General features: G+C 42.9%; 1 protein-coding gene across 5 annotated transcripts in view; it reads left to right on the top strand.

Moving 5' to 3' along the window:
• LOC127619619 (DNA topoisomerase 2-beta-like) overlaps positions 1 to 19,761 on the top strand; it is a 150,078-nt gene that overhangs the window by 122,530 nt on the left and 7,787 nt on the right. For all 5 annotated transcript variants that reach the window (XR_007967590.1, XR_007967591.1, XM_052092528.1 and 2 more), the window contains exons 25-28: positions 3,045 to 3,136; positions 10,262 to 10,417; positions 10,711 to 10,794; positions 10,894 to 11,091. Coding sequence is in view for 3 of the 5 variants with exons in the window: in XM_052092528.1 (XP_051948488.1) it covers positions 3,045 to 3,136; positions 10,262 to 10,417; positions 10,711 to 10,794; positions 10,894 to 11,091 (530 nt within the window). In the remaining 2 variants the exon portion in view is untranslated. The remainder of the gene's footprint in view (positions 1 to 3,044; positions 3,137 to 10,261; positions 10,418 to 10,710; positions 10,795 to 10,893; positions 11,092 to 19,761) is intronic.

Raw genomic sequence — 19,761 nt, 5'->3', positions numbered from 1 at the left:
TGTAATGATCTCAGAGTTTCATTACATTAAATTTCAGTCTGTCCTTTTCTTGGAGAGAAGTGGCTTCTTTGCAGCCCTTCTTGACACAAGGCCATTATCCAAAAGGCTTCGCCTCACTGTGCATGCAGATGCACTCACACCAACCTGAGCAAGCTCTGCAATGGTGGTGACATGCAGGGCCAGACTGGGACACAATTTCAGGCCGGGAAATCCTACACCCATCCAGGCCATCCTATGCACCCAAATAAAATTTACGGACAACCTTGTTTTTTTTCCCCTAAATTACATTTATTTCACAGTATGACCATAACATAAAAACATAAACAACCAACCTAGAAGTAAAGCAGTCCTAATATCAAATGGGTCTGCACATAACGTACATACAAGCATTTACTTTAGAAGTCCAAAGCTGTTTCTACCTCTCTACTTCTCACTCATAAGTGTATATAAACTGCAGAAGAGAGGTTAAACAAAAATGTTAGCTTAGAAGGTCAGCAGGTTGCGTAAGACTTCGCTGCTCTCAGCAACTTTATCAATAATGTTGTCAATGTCAATTCCAACAAGTATCTCCCTCTCTGTTGACATTAACATGAAAGCCTCAAGGTGTTCCTGATTAATAGAGGTCCTAAGTCTGTTCTTCACAAGCTTCAGTGTGGAGAAGCTTCTTTCACAGGCTACTTGTGCCACAGACAATGTCAACAAAAATGTGTAGCCCAGTCCAATGACATGATAGGCATCAGTGAGAAGGTTGTATTTAGACAGCAGGATATGGCAACATATTGCACAGTTTTTGCAAGTTGAACAAACTGTGCTCACCAACTCCAAGCCCTCATCAGCACCTGAAAGGTTGTCATCTTCTCTTGAGAGCTCCTTCACTGTCTTTACACTATAGCTATCCAAAGTAGACATCTTCAGCCTTTTCCAATGTGTTGACAAATTTGTCAGCTCTGCCTGCAATGTCTTATGAGATTGATGTTATAAATAAATGTTTGAATATAAAAAAATGCAATACTTACACATTAAACTAAACCGCCAATAGGTGGCGGCAAGTGACCGTCTTAATTAGTGAGTCATTCATACAAAAGATTCGCTCAAAACGCTGAATCATTCAGTAACAAAACACCACGCTGCTGTAGCTTTCCTTTGGAACTATTTTAGTCGGTGAAATAGAACAAAAACAGTTAATATGGTTTGTGTCTAAAATGTAAGTAACTTAATAATAAATATTAACTACGCTACTTGTTTATTGAACAATAAATTCAATGTAACATTTTCAATCGTGATAATATTCAGCAAAACAGCTCCCTTAGTTGTGTTATGTTAAACTAAATCATATGTTATAAAAAAAAAAAAAAACAATTAGAATTTTTACCTCAGTACATTTCTTCTGTGAGTTTTCTGTGTGCACTCATTTGTTTTGATTTCTCCACGCATGTAACGTTAGACGGGCGCTACCGCTTACATTTGCTAGCAGTTCAATACTAAGTTAACAAAGAAAAAAGTACAGTATTTACAGATGAAACTGACCTGCACTTGAAGCCCTGAACAGGTCAGTAATTTTGCAACATTTTGCTGCTTCTTCTTGGAGTGCTTTCTTTTTTTTTGTCCTTTCCCTCTCTGCTCCACCTGGCCGTTTTCTCTCCATCATCGGGTGCTGCTCGCATTTTCTGTTTAACCGTTTGTCTGAAGCGTAAAGTCGAATCGTAGCCTTGCCAGTCAAGACTAACAGATTCATGATTTTTTTATTTTTTTTTATTGTTATTAATAATAATTTTATTGAATGACGAATTAAAAAATTATCACTGGTAAAGGTAGTAATATTAAAAAAAAAAAAAAAAAAACGCTGGCTGGCAGCAGGCCAACTCAGTCGCCAGGCCAGTGGGAATTGTCCCGGTGCTCCCGATGGCCAGTCCGGGCCTGGTGACATGATTCCATAGCTGACTCCTCAAGAGGAGACAGTCCTGGTGCTTGTTGGACACTCTGGGACATCCTGAAGCCTTCTTCACTGCAGTTGAACCTCTCTCCTTGAAGTTTTTGATGATCCGGTAAATGGTTCTTTCTGGTACAATATTCTTTGCAGTAATTTCCTTGCATGTGAGGCCATTTTGATGCAAAGCAATGATGGCTGCATGTCTTTCTTTAAAGGTAAGCATTGTAAACAAGAACACAATGATTGGAAGCACTTCTTCCCTCCTTTTATAGCAATCAGTCTGCTCTTATAATCCAGTCAGAATGAAAGAGTGATTTCACCTGACTAGTACTCATTCACGCTTTCCCAGGTGCTGCTGATATGATTAGTGAAATGATTTTAGCTGGTATGTGCCAGGGCCAAAAAACTGTAAAATTTGGGTTTTTGTGAAATTTCATTTTTTTGGCCAGTTAAGCTTTTTGCAATTATTTAAAATGCATCTGATCACTCTGCACAATAATCTAGAAACAATGTGAATCAACACCACAACAACTGAAGCAAAAAAATGAGCAAAACACAAAATTTATGTCACTGCCAATACTTTTGGCCACAGATGTTTTACACAAGGTGCACACATTCAACTACTCAACTACTATATGCATACTATACTTTATCTGTAATGTAGATTGTGAAGAGCAGTACTAAATAATAAAAATCTTTTGTCTCTTATATTTGTATAAATTATGAAAGGGGTGTGAAAATTTATGAGACAAAAGAGAATACAAACTTATCTTCTCAACTATATATTCTTTATACTGTTATTAAACCTCTGATTAATGGTTTATCAGCTGTCTTCCTTTTCTTCTGCTTTTTATCTTGTTTCTGAACAGCAATCTAACAGCAATTCTGTTATTTGGCAACTATAAACAGCCATTTGCCTCTTTAATGTTTCAGTTTAGGAGCCAATGGCTCCATATTCATTTTTTTCATAGTCATTTATAGCCCTGCTATAATTTTCAATAATATCACACATGTTCATTGTTTCAAGACCTCACAGTCAATGGTTCAACTGTTTTAAATGTTAAAGTGAATGTTATGTGCTGTCTATGATTTAGCGGTCTGTATTATTTTTCAGAGAACAAATCAAAGCGAGATCTTATTAGAATGCTGGTACAGAGAGGATATGAGTCTGACCCTGTCGCTGCCTGGAATAAAGCCCAGGAGAAGGTATGTGATAGCTGTGTCAATGTTTGTTGACTGTTAGGATGTACCGGCAGGTGAAGGAAAATAAGTGACGATTAATAGAATCCACAGTGTGATTTATTTGTGCAAAAGTGAATAAATCCTGAAAATTGTCCAAAATAATTAGTGTTGAAAAAAACCCCAAATTGTTATACAAACTAGACAAAAATATAAACATTATACACAACTATTTTTTTGGCTATACCACTAGGGTCCAAAAAACACAATACACATAACTCACCACAAAATGTCTAACGGAGCCCTTTTATAGGCCTTGGCTCTTCCCCTTTGGATTATACCAGTATTAAAATGGTAAATATGAAAAAAATGCATTCAACATGCATCAGAAGCTCTCAGAAACATGCACGGGGGTGGACCTGATCCTGATGTGCTGCAGGAACTGCGCTCAGCAACCGACCTCGCCCTGAGAGCGACGAAGGCCACAGCGCAGGCACTCGGACAGACGATGGCCACCCTAGTGGTCCAGGAATGCCATCTTTGGCTCAACCTGGTCGAAATGCGTGAGGCTGACAAAAACCGCTTCCTGGACGCACCTGTCTCCCAGATTGGCCTTTTCGGTGACACCGTCGAGGACTTCGCCCAACAGTTCTCCGCGGTGAAGAAGCAGACGGAGGCCATTTCGCACATCATGCCCCGCCGCAGACCTGCCGCTACGGGCCCTGCCCCGTCTGCCCGCCGAGGGCGTCCCCCTGCGAGGAAACCAGCTCCTGCTCCGCCTCAACCCGGGCCCAGCTCTCAGCCCCAGCGTCGAGCACTCCGCAGGCGGTGCACGCCCCCTGTCTCACGAACCCCCTCCAGGACCCAGAAGGCTCCCAAGCGTTCCTGAGACAGCCGACCCAGAGCCGAAGACGTTAGCTCCGGAGGTGGTAAGACCGCTCCGTCCCCCGGTGGAGGGCCGGGAGGAGAATCCTTTGTTTTTTCATTTGCCACACCCCCTGACGGGGGCTGTGGTACCCACATTCTCAATAAAAGAGCTATTTCCTTTGCCTCTGGGTCACCTGGCCCACAAATGCCGTTTTCACGGCAATGTGCTTTCAGATCACAACAGTCCTGGTACACCAGACGCGGCGATCCCGCCTTCCGCCTGCCCACGACTGTCCCCCAGCCGGCCGGTTCAGACGAGTCCAGAGGACGCCAACATCAGACCTCCTCCTCAGTCAAGAACCCGCCCCCTGCCGGGCGCTGGAGCAAGGTAAGTGCTTTGAGTCTATTCTCAGCACCTCAGCCTCAGGCCGCAACGAAGCCGCCCGACGCTGCATTACCTGTTCCACCCCGCTGCGAGGCCCCGCCGGGTACGTCCAAAATACTCGTCCCTTTGGTGCCCCTAGCGCAGAGCTGGGAAGCGTGGCTTTCGCTTCCCAACGCATCACGCTGGCTGCACCGAACCATTCGACTCAGTTACACAATTCAGTTTGCCTGGCTCTCGCCCCCCCTTCAGGGGCGTCTGCTTTTCCGCAGTACACGGCGAGCACGCCAGTTCCCTGCGCACGGAAATCGCGACCCTCTTAGCCAAGGGCGCGGTAGAGCCCGTCCCTCCAACCGAAATGAGGAAGGGTTTCTACAGCCCTTACTTCATTGTACCCAAGAAAGGCGGCGGCTTACGACCAATCCTGGACTTGCGAGTTTTCAATCGGGCTTTGTTAAAACTCCCGTTCAAATTGCTTACGCAGAGAAATATTCTGGCTGGCGTTCAGCATCTAGATTGGTTCGCAGCGGTGGACCTGAAGGACGCATACTTTTACGTCTCAATTCTGCCACGACACCGACCCTTGTTACGGTTCGCGTTCGACGGCCAGACGTTTCAGTACAAAGTCCTCCCCTTCGGCCTGTCTCTGTCCCCTCGCATCTTCACGAAAGTCGCAGAGGCGGCCCTTGCCCCACTACGAGTAGCCGGCATCCGCATTCTCAACTACCTCGACGACTGGCTCATCCTAGCACACTCTCGAGAGTTACTATGCACACACAGAGACCAGGTGCTCCGGCACCTCAGCCGCTTGGGGCTTCAGGTCAACTGGAAAAAGAGCAAGCTCACTCCGGTTCAGAGCATCTCTTTTCTCGGGTTGGAGTTAGACTCAGTCTCAATGACAGCACGTCTCACGAGCGAGCGTGCTCAGTCGGTGCTGGACTGCCTCGCTTCAAGCCAGGCACAGTGGTCCCTCTAAAACTTTTCCAGAGGCTCCTGGGGCATATGGCGTCCCCCGCCTGCCTCAAAACACTCCGACCCTGGACAGACCTCTGCTTTTTACGGGCAGGAGTGCCCCTGCAGCAGGTGTCCCGATGCGTCCTGGTCACAGCCGACGCCTCCCGGTCCGGGTGGGGTGCCGTGTGCAGCGGGCACGCAGCAGCGGGCCATTGGAAAGGGGCCCCGCTGCGTTGGCACATCAACTGCCTGGAGTTGCTGACCGTCCTTCTTGCTCTCAGGAAGTTCCTCCCATTAGTTCGGGACAAACATGTCCTCGTGAGATCGGACAGCACCACGGTGGTGGCGTACATAAATCGCCAAGGCGTGATGCTCCCGCCACATGTCACAACTCGCCCGCCGTCTCCTCCTATGGAGCCAGCAGTGACTCAAGTCGCTGCGTGCCACTCACATCCCCGGCAAGCTCAACGTCGTAGCGGACGCGCTATCACGACAACGCCTGCCCGGCGGGGAGTGGAGGCTTCACCCCCAGTCGGTCCAGCTGATTTGGGAACGGTTTGGCAAGGCCCAGGTAGACCTGTTCACCGCCCAGGAAACCTCCCACTGCCCGCTGTGGTACGCACTAACAGAGGCTCCCCTCGGGACAGACGCACTGGCACACAGCTGGCCCTCGGGGCTGCGCAAGTACGCATTTCCCCCAGTGAGCCTTCTTGCACCGGTGCTGTGCAAGGTCAGGGAGGACGAGGAGCAAGTCACGTTGGTGGCCCCCTACTGGCCCACTCGGACTTGGTTCTCGGAACTCAGGCTCCTCGCGACAGCTCCTCCCTGGCGAATTCCCCTGAGAAAGGACCTCCGCTCTGGCACCCGTGCCCAGACCTCTGGAACCTCCACGTCTGGTCCCTGGACGGGACGCGGAAGAGCTAGCCGGCTTACCGGCGACCGTTGTGAATACCATCAACCAAGCCAGAGCCCCCTCTACCAGGCACCTTTACGCCCTAAAGTGGCGCTTGTTCGCAGATTGGTGTTCTTCCCGAGCCGAAGACCCGCAGTGATGCGCGATTAGGTCAGTGCTTCTGTTCCTACAGGAGAGGCTGGACAGGAGGCTGTCCCCGTCCACCCTCAAGGTGTATGTTGCCGCTATCGCCGCCCACCACGATTCTGTAGACGGCAAGTCTTTGGGTAAGCACGACCTGATCCTCAGGTTCCTGAGAGGCGCCCGGAGGTAATGCCGTCTCCAAACAGAGGCTCGCCCACTGGGTTGTCGACGCCATCACACTGGCTTATCACACCCAGGCCGTGCCCCTACCCTTGCGGGTCCGAGCTCACTCAACAAGGGGTGTTGCGTCCTCGTGGGCACTGGCCAAGGGCACCTCCCTAGCAGACATCTGTAGAGCCGCGGGTTGGGCAACACCCAACACCTTCGCGAGGTTTTACAACCTCCGCGTTGAGTCGGTTGCGTCTCGAAGTTTTCTCAGGTCCGAGCCCGTAGAACTCGGTAACACGTGAGACCGACCGGCCGGGTGGATCGCTTGCGCCCAGCGCCCTTTTCCTGACCTCAAGGTAAAGTAGTGCGCCTTCTTCCCAGGGCGCCCCACTCCGAGTCGGGCCCCTGGTCGATTCCTCCCCAGCCCTCCGGGTCCGCGGTTCAGCGGAGGAACTCGCCGACCCAAGCCACTGCGGGTACCCTGGTGGCCACCCTGTACTGGTATAGGGGCTCCACAGGTAATATAAGAAGGCCTCCTGTTCGGACTCCCCCTGTGTGTAATTCCACGGTTCTGTCCCCTTACGAGCGGACCCCCGTGTCTCTCTTAGGCAGTTACAGCTGCCTCGGTCGCCGTGCTGTAGCAACTCCCCCCTTTCGAGGCTGGATCTACCACCGCACCATACTTTCCACACGAGCCCTAAGACTGCTGTGTGACATGTCTACCACTTTTCCTCCCCAAGAAAAAGGGCAGGTGTGGTCTCCGCAGGGTCTGGGTAAGACCCCCTTCCCTATATGCGTGTAAGGGCCCCGGCCGTGATTGCTCTATGCGAGAAACATAGAGAGAAAAGAGGCCCAGCCAGGCTGGCCCATTCCCATGTTGGCAAACATCGCCTTGTTCCCCTCCCATGGTAACTAGAAGGACTCCGATGTTCTTATGGGGCATTGGGGAAGGGTACATGCAGCCAGGTACAGACGATGCGTGGCACTGGATGAAATCCCTGCCCGCCTCTGTATCGGCGGTCCACGTACAAGGTTCAGCGCATGGCAAGATTGGAATGGGTCCCCTAGTGTCGCTTCTCCGACACAACGTGGAGAGAGCGACAGAAGGGGAACGTTTGGTTACGTATGTAACCTCCGTTCCCGAGGGAGGGAACGACACGTTGTGTCTTTCCTCCGCCATGTCGCTGAACCGAGCCACTGTTGTGGCCGGACCATTTCGGCTCCTCAGAAAAATCCTGAATGAACTCCCGTATTTGCCCCGCTTAAATACCCGTATGTCCGGGGCGGGTATGCAAATACTGACTGCCAACTCCCATTGGCCCTTTTCAATAAGATCAGAGGTGAATATCGGCGCTCAAGAGAGACCCCTAGTGTCGCTTCTCCGACACAACGTGTCGTTCCCTCCCTCGGGGAACGGAGGTTACATACGTAACCAAACGTTATTTACTACATAAACACAGAATATCCAAAAGTTGTATTTACACAAAAACACAGAGACGGAATCCTAGTGAAGTCATACAATATGTGATGCGCTGCCATACTGGCATGAATGAACTGTGTAAATTTATTGGGTTTTTAACTTTTTATAGTCTACATGTGCTGTGCACTTCAGAATAAACAAGTGGTGCCACTTTTTTTTTAGCTTAGATCACGCAAAATATGCTATTTTTCAGGCTGGTCCAGCTCAGGTTCTCAAGCTAACTGACAGGTGATCTGATGTCACTAACTGATGTCTGTATCTAAAAGGCCTTTTACCTGTAAGACGGGACGTCCTTTTCTACATTCGCCATTTTGGGTCTTCCAATTTCTCCTGTTAATTTAAATAATGTTAAATATACACAGGAACTCAAAGGAAAAGTGTTCCTTCAAAATGCCAGGTTTAATGAGTTTGTTTGATTAGACATTTTTTTGATTATACAATTGAATTAAAACATAAAAATTGAATCAAGTTAAATTAAAACAGATAACATAGGTGCTTAAACATGTAATATATTGGATTGTATATAATAGCATACTCTCTGCAGTAGCGGGCCATGCATTTAAAGTCTAGGCCATTAAGAAAACACAGTTTCAAAATGAATAAGACTCCTTATGCCTTTGGGCATCATACATTATGTCGCAGCTAACTAATAATACCAATTGACATTTTAAAAATGTCCACACACGAAAGCCAGAACTTGAAATTACACTTAATGCTCAAGCAAGCCTAATTTTAACTGCAGCATGACTGTTTTGTGAAATAAACGTCTCCCGAACAGACATTCAAAAATCATAATTTTCATACGAATCTAACAAGGAGGTCTATAATATCTGGAAAAATCGATCCAATAATATTTGCAATTTAAACGTTGCTTGCAATAAATTTCATTTCGTCAGTGTACACTGTTATGCTGCGTTCCATTCAAGTTGATGTGGGATATTCCAACTTGATATCTCCCACCATAAATGCATTCCATTCCTTGATATTCTGAACTGCAACGCTCCCGTTAGTTTAGCAGGGGTTTGACTCTCATTAAAGATGTCTCCTAGCAACCCAACTGATAAACAATGCTGCAGCGCTAACATTTGTGCTTCAGGTGTACGATTATCAAAATAGATTATAATGTTTTATACACCTGTTTCTGCAGGCCTTTGTTAAACAAGCTTTAATATCATGTAATGTGGAAACAAACTCATATATCGATATTACGTAATAAAGTGAATGTTTATTACTTACTTTGTATATCTCCCTGAGTGTCGACATGTTTGTGTGACATCATGCCCCTACATCTCGGCAAAATCAGAGTTGAGAATTTCTGTTGTAATTGTGACTTCAAGATGCATTCCATTGCACGTTTCCTAGTAAGAAGTTGTAAAATCGGACTTTCCGAGTTGAATGGAACGCAGCACTACTTTTCAAAACTTGGTCTGACACTGAATGCTCAAGCAGCAAAATGTACACTTAGAAAACTCTTATGTTTCTATGACAATGCAAAAGCACTTACCAATTTACTTGAAGTGAAAATCAGTCCTCCTTTCCTGTTTAATAAATTAAGCAATCACATGGTCATGCAGAACATGTTGTGTTTTTAAATCCATAAGGATATCTTTCTCAATGGTGATAGCGACCTCCAACTCATCAGCAAGATCTTGCTCTCTTCGCTTTCATATTGCGTACATCACTTAAAGCGTGATTGCATTACTCGAGGCCAGATTGAAGGCCTCGACCGGGACATATCCTAAACATCACACCCACCAAGAACAAATAAATCAATATGACTGGTTGATGAATCTGACAATCTGACATTAGATGCACATTCACTTGCACTGTTTAGGGATTCTGTGGAAATTCTGAAGGCCTGAAGAGGTGGAGCTCAGACTCACATGCTGCTTTGGATTGGGGCATGCGATTTGTGAAACAGTTGTCACACTTTGCTTGTAAGCATCAAGGAATAAATTCTGACTGGATAAACTTTTCGTTTTTCTCTATTTGTTTGTAGATTAATCAAGAGTGGAAAGCGCTTAAAAATACATAGGCAAAAAGGTGATTGAGAATGAAAGGATGGAAAATATTTATTTATTTGGCATGTTAGGCCAGCAGAGAAAGCTTTGCTGGCCCTGAGTATTCACCACTGAATAGTAATGTTTTTCATTACACAGTTTGTAATGTCCTAATAAGGCTGTTCAGCTCCACTCCTCACTCTCACTCTTGTCTTTATTTTTATTTTTTTCCCTCTCTGATTGGTCGGGCTGATGACGATGTCAGTCATTGGAGGATGAGGATATTGATGGTAATGAGAGTGACAGTTCAGTGGACTCTGGCTCTTCATCTGGACCAAACTTTAATTACATTCTCAACATGCCACTGTGGTGTCTGACCAAAGAGAAGGTGGAGGAGCTCCTTAAACAAAGAGACATGAAGGTACATCTGTCCCTAGTATCATCACTTGCACAGATTTATGTATTTTACACATTACATTTTTTATTTTATTTTCAGTCCTGACAGCTTTGTGTGAAGAAAAGACTGAAATGTATGTAATTGTTCACTTAAAAGTTTGGGTGAACTATACCTTCGGCTGTAGTTTCCCATGTGCTGTTAGCATCTTTATAAAACCAGAGGTAGAACGCATATGAGCTATAGTGTAATGAAGTTCCGAGCTGCTATAAATCATTGAGTGTTAATTGGTAGTGTGTGCTGTTTAATGTGTCATGTAGAAAGCAGAGCTAAATGAACTGCAGAGGAAGAATTCAGAGGATCTGTGGAGAGAAGATTTGGCCGTCTTCATAGAGGAGCTGGACGTGAGTCTTTTACACTGGTTTATGATTGTTTGAAGATCGAGCACTTTTTTGTAACCTGATGACCCATGTAAAACTTTGATCTCTGTGTCTTCATTGCAGCGTGTGGAGGACCAGGAGAAGGAGAGTGTGAACTCTGGGAGGGGCATAAAGCTGGTTAAGGGGAAGGTGGGGAAACCCAAAGTGAAGAAGATGCATTTGGAGGAAACGCTGCCCTCTCCGTTTGGCCGCAGGATAGAGCCACATGTCACACTCACCATGAAAGCTGAAGCCTCCAAGAAACTCACCAAGAAGAAGAAGGTAAAGACAATTGTGTGTGTGTGTGTATACTAGTACCAGTACAATTCCACAATCTCAAATCTGATATTTTGATATCATGGCCATTTAGACCATGAAGCACATTTGACCGTTCATGTTCAGAGTTGCATGACCACATTAATTGTGAACCGCGAGGGCTCTTCTTCTGATTGCTTTTCAGTTCCTCCGGTTGAGCGTGGTCTCTGACACGACAATCGGTAGCATTTAGTTTTAAAAGGAGTAACAGAGCAAGCACTCAAATGTGTGAGCATTTGAAAGCACCCATGTGTCAGTCAAACGACGGGCGGGTACCGAATTGAGTTGGTGCTCGGTACTACTGGTACTGCAAAAACATTGGAATCATTAAATCCTTTTTATTTTAGTATCGGAGTACTTTTGACCTCCCTAGTGTGTATGAGGCCTTGTTAAGGAACTCTTAACATTCAATGTGTGAATTATACACATTTAGAATGGTCAATTGTTTTAAAGAATGTTTTAAAATGGAGAGTCACTTGATGCCATGCAAGGTTCAGACATGTGAACAGCGAGCTCTGCGCACTTTGCTAGTTTTTATACTTTTTGTGTCATAAACCAGCGAGATTCGATACACCCTGATCCATAACTGTTCTAGGAAGACAATATGTAAAAGAATTCAAAATCCTGGGGCTCTGGAGACATTAAAAGACACTTACGTGCTCAAGCTAACACCCCACCGGAGGCCTCGAGCAAGGGAGTCAATTTGGCTGGAGAAGTGAATGATATTCGGTGAGAATTGTTGAACGCGTCGGCAATGCCGACGAATGTCGTTGCTGACTTGGAGGATCTTGCTGCAATACATCGATCGATCATGGCCATGGAGATGAAATTCACTGAGCTGGATACAAGAGTGGCGGATGTCGAGACACGGATCGATTGTCTGGAGTCATCGGAGAGGGAATTAGCTGCTAATCCGCTAGCGACCATGGTGGATTTGGAGTGCGTCTGGGAGAAGTACATCCGAATTGTTGGAATTCCTGAGGATGAAGAAGGTTGGGATATGTTGAAATTCCTGGTGATCCATAAAAAGAAGGAAAGTTATTTCTCTTCTTATACGTAATAAATATGTTATAGTGTTTCTTCAAGAAACGTATCTTTCCCCACAGGAAGCGGAAATTTTTTGAAAGGTGGACATGTTTTCTTTTGTGCTGGCTCAAGTAAGAGCAGGGGAGCCATTACACTGATAAGTAAGCATCTACAATTCAAATGTCTCAAATAGAGTAAAGATAAATTATTTGTTTTAGCTGAAATTCTGGGGCAAATGTTGATTTTGGGTAATATTTATGCACCTAATGCTGATGATCAGAGCTTTTTTAAAGATCTTGAAGGAATGCTGCAAGCCGCTTGCACCCCTCATGATATAAAATTGGAGAAGACTTTAATTTGTTGATGGAATCAGTCCTTGATCATAGTGAAGCAAAAGTGTGTAAGCCCCCTAGGATAACATTGAGGCTTCACAGGATGTGTACAAATCTTGGTCTTACAGATATTTGGAGACTTTTGAACCCATCTGATTGGGACTATAAATTTTTTTCATCAGTCCATAAGATCTGTTGTTGATTGCTTCATCTGTTGTTGATTGTTGGAAACATCTTAGTCTCAGTTCACACCCTGGTTTAGAGTTTAGGGCTGTTGCTACATATGAAGAAAAATAAATCATATAGTTGTTTTTTTAATGTATCCCTTTTGCAAAATCCTGAATTCCAACAAATGTTAAAGGCTGAAAGGAATGTTTATGTGGAGACTAACTGGTCCTCGGTTTCCCCTGTGGGCATGCATGGGAGGCACTTAAGGCGGTTCTAAGGGGTCGGATCATATAGTATGCTCCATATTAAAAGTGCAGAGGCAGAGCTGAAATGTCGAATGTCCTCTGAAGGCCTCAGAGAATTGACCCAATTGAAATACAGATATAATACTATTTTGTAGCAGAAGGTGGAGTTTTAGCTATTCAGGGCAAGACAGTCATACTTTGAGTCGGGGGATAGAGCAAGGAAGCTTTTGGCCAAATATATAAAGCAGAGAGAGTCTTTTTCTACCATTCCCTCAGTGAAATCTGCTGATGGTAAAATATTTACCTCGGCCATTGATATTAATAATGCTTTTAAATAATTATATCTTCATCTCAATAGATCCACGTCTTCGTCTACTGATGAAGATATTAAAAACTTTGTGGAACCATTAGAACTCCATTAGACGACTGAGCAAAAAAAATTATCTTGATTCTGAGAGAACCTTGGAGGAGCTTGGCGAGGTAATTAAGGTCTTGCCTTCAGGCAAGGCTCCGGGGCCAGATGGCTTTGCTGCTGAATTTTTTAGATCTTATTCTACAGAACTGGCTTCACATTTGTTAGAAGTTTATATAGAACCATTAAAGAATGGAAAGCTTCCGCTAACCATGTCTTAAAAAGGACAAAGATCCAAACAAGTGTAAGAGTTACCATCCGATTTCTTTGATCCAAGTAGACTTAAAAATATTGTAAAAATTCTGGCTAGCAGATTATGTAAAGATATGACATCTCTTATACATATAGATCAGGTGGGGTTTATTCAGAGTCGCGGCTCTTCTGATAACATTAGGCATTTGGTCAATATCATGTGATCAGTGGCAAATGATCAGACACCGGTCGCTGCCATCTCACTTGATGCCGAAAAGGTGTTTGATGTTGCAGAATGGGATTATCCTTTTAAGCTTTTGGAAATATATGGGTTCAGGAATACTTTTATTGGATGGATTAAGTTACTTTATAGACACCCGGTAGCAGTGGTACAAAAAAATAGATAAATTCAGATAATTTTACTGTGGATAGGGGCACCCAGCAGTGTTGCCCTCTTTCCCCATTATTGTTCTGTCTTGCCCTGGAACCATTAGCAGCCGCGATAAGAAGGGAAGATGATTTTCCAGGGGTTGTGGCAGGAGGTGTGGCGCATAAGCTTTTGCTTTACGCAGATGGTATTTTATTATTTGTCTCCGACCCCATTAGATCTATGCCTTGCCTCCACAGCATTATTAATTCCTTCTTTAAGTTCTCATGATACAGATTCAACCATGATACATGGTTTATATCCAAAGCTTTGGCTCTGACAGCATACTGCTCAGTAACGGCTTTTCAGCCAGATGCCTTCCAGTGGCCCAAACAGGGTATTTGGCCATTTAATTTTTTTTATTTAGTTAAATTGATCAATGTTAAAGGTAGAGTTAATGTAAAGGTTAATGTTATTAATTAATTGCATTCCAAAATGTAACTACCTTCTACAATCTCTCCCTGTGCATGTCCCCCTCACTTATTTCAAGCAATTTGATAGCATAGCAAAGTCCTTATTTTGGAATGGTAAGCATCCTAGATTACATTTCAATAAATTACATAGGCCGATTGACATAGATGGGCTAGGCCTACCCAAGATTCTGCTAATGCAGAGTCTGGGGGACGGAGCTTTAACTTCTATCAAGAGATTATGGGAGAAAGATTTAAACTAGGTATTGGAGGAAGGAGTGTGGGTTAGGATTCTAAAAAATGTCAAGTCTGTATCTAGAGATGCATGGGTGCACCTTATGTAATTCAAGATTTTACATTGATTCTTTTGGACCCCCTCTAGATTATATTGGCTTGATTTTAAAGACACACCCACCTGCTGGCGATGCCAATCAGAATATGGAGACACAGCCCATGTTTTTTGGTGGTGTGTTAAGATCCAAGAATTTTGGTTGAAGGTTCAGAGTTTTATATGTGACGTATTGGGCACTCAGATTTAATTTTGCCCCAGACTCTGTATTTTGGGCGATGGGGCAGTCAACAATATGGGGGATAAACACATAAAAAATTGTGTTCTGACCAGTGTTATGATTGGCAGGCAGATTAATTTAAGGGGATGGAAGTCAGCTGGAGTGCCCTAATTTCAGGAGTGGTGTGCGGAGACAGGGAGGGTTGCAGCTTTCGATGAGGTGTCATGTAGAAGGCTGGGTTTTTGGGATTTGTTTTATAGGAAATGGGGCAATTATTTAGCATTTTGGGGGACTCTTGTGGTGGGGCTGTGGAGAGAGAAGTATAGTTTTAATTATTTATGATTATTATATTTTCTTTGTGTGTGTGTGTGTGTGTGTGTGTGTGTGTGTGTGTGTGTGTGAGCGTGTATTTATCACTTTGTGGGGACCAAATGTCCCCATAAGGATAGTAAAACCCGAAATTTTTGACCTTGTGGGGACATTTTGTCGGTCCCCATGAGGAAAACAGCTTATAAATCATACTAAATGATGTTTTGTAAAAACATGTAAAAATGCAGAAAGTTGTCTGTGAGGGTTAGGTTTAGGGGTAGGGTTAGGTTTAGGGGATAGAATATAAAGTTTGTACAGTATAAAAATCATTATGTCTATGGAAAGTCCCCATAAAACATGGAAACACAACATGTGTGTGTGTGTGTGTGTGTGTGTGCGTGTGTGTGTGTTCTTATATGTGACCACAGGGGTGTTAATTGGGGGTCAGGGTGGGGTTGGTGATTGTGATTGTGGGTAAAAGTGGGGGTTAAATGTTGATTCATTGTATATTTGTTGTGTTTTTCTTTGTTATATATCTACGAATCAATACAAAAAATGTTCACTGAAAAAAAAAAAAAAGGAAATTTCAAGTCACGCATAGAAAGAAAACAAGGGCTGTGAATCAATAAAACAAAATTAAACGAATTAATTGCACAATTTTCTAATTAATCACAATTAATCATGGGGCATGACACATTAAAACAAACATTAAAATATATACAGTAGATATAAAACAAATTGAATGCTGCAGTTTAAAATCTCACAACTGTTATTTTCTCTTGCTGCTGTTCGTATGGCATACATGCTGGGTTTCTGTTGCTTGTTTCGTGTTTGAAACTGTTTCAGATTACAGTGAGTGAGCATGCGAAGAGATACAGCAGATTTCCCGTATCTGTCCCGCAGCTGGCTCATGGCTTGCAGGTGAAGTCAAGTCAAGTCAATTTTATTTGTATAGCGCCTTTCACAACACACATCGTTTCAAAGCAGCTTTACAGAATATCAGCATTACAGACGATAAAACTGTAATGTCTATAAAGTCGATTAATCATCATTGTGTAATTTAGCTAAAATAAGATTTTTAATAGTGTTTAAAAATAATTAAATGATAATTGTATTAATAACCCCAGTGAGCAAGCTGTAGGCGACTGTGGCAAGGAACACAAAACTCCATAAGATGTAGATTAATGGAGAAAAATAACCTTGGGAGAAACCAGACTCACTGTGGGGGCCAGTTCCCCTCTGGCTAACATTATGAATGTAATGTAAATATTAATTATGTATAGGTAAAATCATGGTTTAAAATTATTAAACTAAGTGTTAAGGGTCAGTGATTAAACATCGATTGTGTTTGAACTGTAAGATTAATGACCAAAGTCTTCGAAGTCCATCTTGATTAATTGCAGAAGTTCACATAGATGCAATTGTCCTTGTTAATTGGCTGATGAAGGCTTTTGTTGGCAATAGTTAGTCTAAGCATTTCATTTCAAGATCGTAGTCCATAAATAGACCGAGGTGATGCAGGTTGGAGTTGGCATCATTTCATCCTCTGAAGTCCGTCATAATAGATTGAAGTGATGTTTGGCTGGCACCGGCTGCATTTAGTCATCATCATTCTGCGACATGTAGCAGTGGAGTCCAACATGAAGCAGGAATGGTGCTGGATCCAGCCGATTCTGGTGACCTCAGGATAGGAGTCCCGAGGTTGAGACAGGGAAACAAATAAAAAGATGTAAGCGTAGATGCCATTTAATTTATTGCAGAGTTAGAGATCATGCTCAATGTTTCTGGTTTCTGGTGAAGTCTCCATTCTCTGTACAGTATAATGTATCCACTCTCGTGTTTATTATGCCCATGTCATGCGGTAACACACTGACACAGTGATTGATGTAGGTCGATGTTCGTCATGAAATGACAGACCCTCCCTTCGAAATCCGAACACAAGTGGTCACAGGAGATGCATTTAAGATTTAAGCTGACCACATATGATCGGATCATTGGAAACACATCTTAATATGAGGAAACTGAGCCTAAGTTTCTGTGCTAGGGTGTGCAGTCGAGTCGAGTCAAGCGTCTACCTCCTGTAAATTTACAGTTGAAGTCAGAAGTTTACATACACCGTAGCCAAATACATTAAAACTCAGTTTTTCACAATTCCTGACATTTAATCGTAGAAAAGATTCCCTGTCTTAGGTCAAGTTAGGATCACTACTTTATTGTAAGTATGCGAAATGTCAGAATAATAGTAGAGAGACTGATTTATTTCAGCTTTTATTCCTTGCATCACATTCCCAGTGGGTCAAACGTTTACGTACACTTTGTTATTATTTGGTAGCATTGCCTTTAAGTTGTTTAACTTCAGTAAAACATTTTGGGTTGCCTTCCACAAGCATCTCAAAATAATTTGCTGGAATTCTGGCTCATTTCTCCAGACAGAACAGGTTTAACTGAGTCAGGTTTGTAGGCCTCCTTGCTCGCACACGCTTTTTCAGTTCTGCCCACAGATTTTCAGATTGAGGTCAGGGCTTTGTGATGGCCACTCCAATACCTTGACTTTGTTGTCCTTAAGACATTTTTCCACAACTTTGGAGGTAGGCTTGGGGCTTTGAAGCATTGGCTTCTTCCTTGCTGAGCAACCTTTCAGGTTATGTCGATATTATATTTGTTTTACTGTTGATATAGATACTTGTCTACCTGTTTCCTCCAGCTTATTCACAAGGTCCTTTGCTGTTGTTCTGTCATTGATTTGCACTTTTCACACCAAACAATGTTCTTCTCTAGGAGACAGAAAGCATCTCCTTCCTGAGTGGTATGATGGCTGCGTGGTCCCATGGTGTTTACACATGCATACTATTGTTTATACAGATGAACGTGGTACCTTCAGGTGTTTGGAAATTGCTCCCAAGGATGAACCAGACATGTGGAGGTCCACAATTTGTTTTCTGAGGTCTTGGCTGATTTCTTTTGATTTTCCCATGATGTCAAGCAAAGAGGCACTGAGTTTGAAGGTAGGCCTTAAAACACATCCACAGGTACACCTCCAATTCAGTACACTGAATTAATTGGCTAAAGGCTTGACATACTTTTCTGGAATTTTCCAAGCTGCTTAAAGGCACAGTTAACTTAGTGTATATAAACTTCTGACTGACTGGAATTGTGATATAGTCAATTTAAAGTGAAACAATCTGTCTGTAAACTATTTTGGGAAAAAATACTTGTGTCATGCACAAAATAAATGTCCTAAATGACTTGCCAAAACTATAGTTTGCTAATATTAAATCTGTGGAGTGGTTACAAAATTAGTTTAAATTACTTCAACCCAAGTGTATGTAAACTTCTGACATCAAATGTATATATGCCAATTTTAGCCACAGGAAGTGGGTTAAACCATGTATACTGCATTAATTGTATAGTTTTTTAAACACTTTAAACAGTCAACTATTAATCACCAAAATTAACTCGTTACATTTCCCAGCCTGAAAGAAAATATGTTGGTAGATTAACATTTTGAGACCATTTGTTCTGATTTCCTGACTTTTTCGCATAGGGACTTCATAAAAGTATTGTAAGCCATGAACCAAACCAACCAGCACCAGGGTGAATCACAACTTTACAAACTTTGATTTGCAGCTAAGTAACAAAGGTACAAGACTAGTGGTCATCCAATATATCGCAAAAATCAATAAATCAGCTGATGTTTGGTGTTTTAAATGATCGGTAACGGATGATACATATTCACATTTGGCTGATTAGTTTCACAAGTGCGAAAGTTGTCTGCTTGCTATCTGAAGCTCCCGTTCATACTGCCAGCAACATCACTGGATATCGCTAGTCTCTATATTGTGAAGTCGCTAGTGGGCGTTCCTACTGCTGTCACTATTGTCGTTATTGGTAGACTGCATGTCTGGCCATGTCTTTAAAAAAATCAGATCAGATGAGATGTACTGCCAGTGAAATAAAGAAATCAGTCTAATTTGACAAGGAATCAGATCTTTTACCTCTAAATATTAACATTCTGCAGGGGTCCGTGCATTGTGAAAACAAAGTTCTGCAGGTTCACTCCTTCACTGAGTTCCAAACATCTGTAACTGCTAACTTGTACAAATCTAAAAACTCCATTCAGTATCACAGAAACGGAGGCGATGACATCGTTTCACCAGACGAAAATAACTAAATAAAAGCTCTAGGTGAAGGTAAAGTAAATATGACAGAAATAAATTGTATAAAGCAAATCATAAAAAATATTTATAATTATAATAATTCTGTATTATATTATTATAAACTTAACTGGTCCCACAATAATAATTCTGTATTATTATTACTGAATAATTCTGGGCTCCAAAAAATAAGTGAGTGGAGTTTTTGTACACCCTGTTCATTCTAATTTTTTTTGTTTGTTAAAATAATGATTGAATATCATTCTCCCTTGTATTCATATAGATAAAAAACTGTTGAAAACATGACGTCATATTTTTTACAGAATTTTTACCTCATGCATTAAACATTTTCAATCTGTTGACTACAATTGACCTTATTCACATCAGCTGCATCTTTATTTTTTAAGGGAATGACAACGAGGTACTTAGAGATAGATGTACAGTCTCTTCAAT

This window comes from Xyrauchen texanus, chromosome 26, assembly GCF_025860055.1.
Source record: "Xyrauchen texanus isolate HMW12.3.18 chromosome 26, RBS_HiC_50CHRs, whole genome shotgun sequence".
NCBI lineage: Eukaryota > Metazoa > Chordata > Actinopteri > Cypriniformes > Catostomidae > Xyrauchen > Xyrauchen texanus.
The sequence above is the reverse complement of the archived record's forward strand: the minus strand, read 5'-3'. Positions and strand labels throughout refer to the sequence as shown.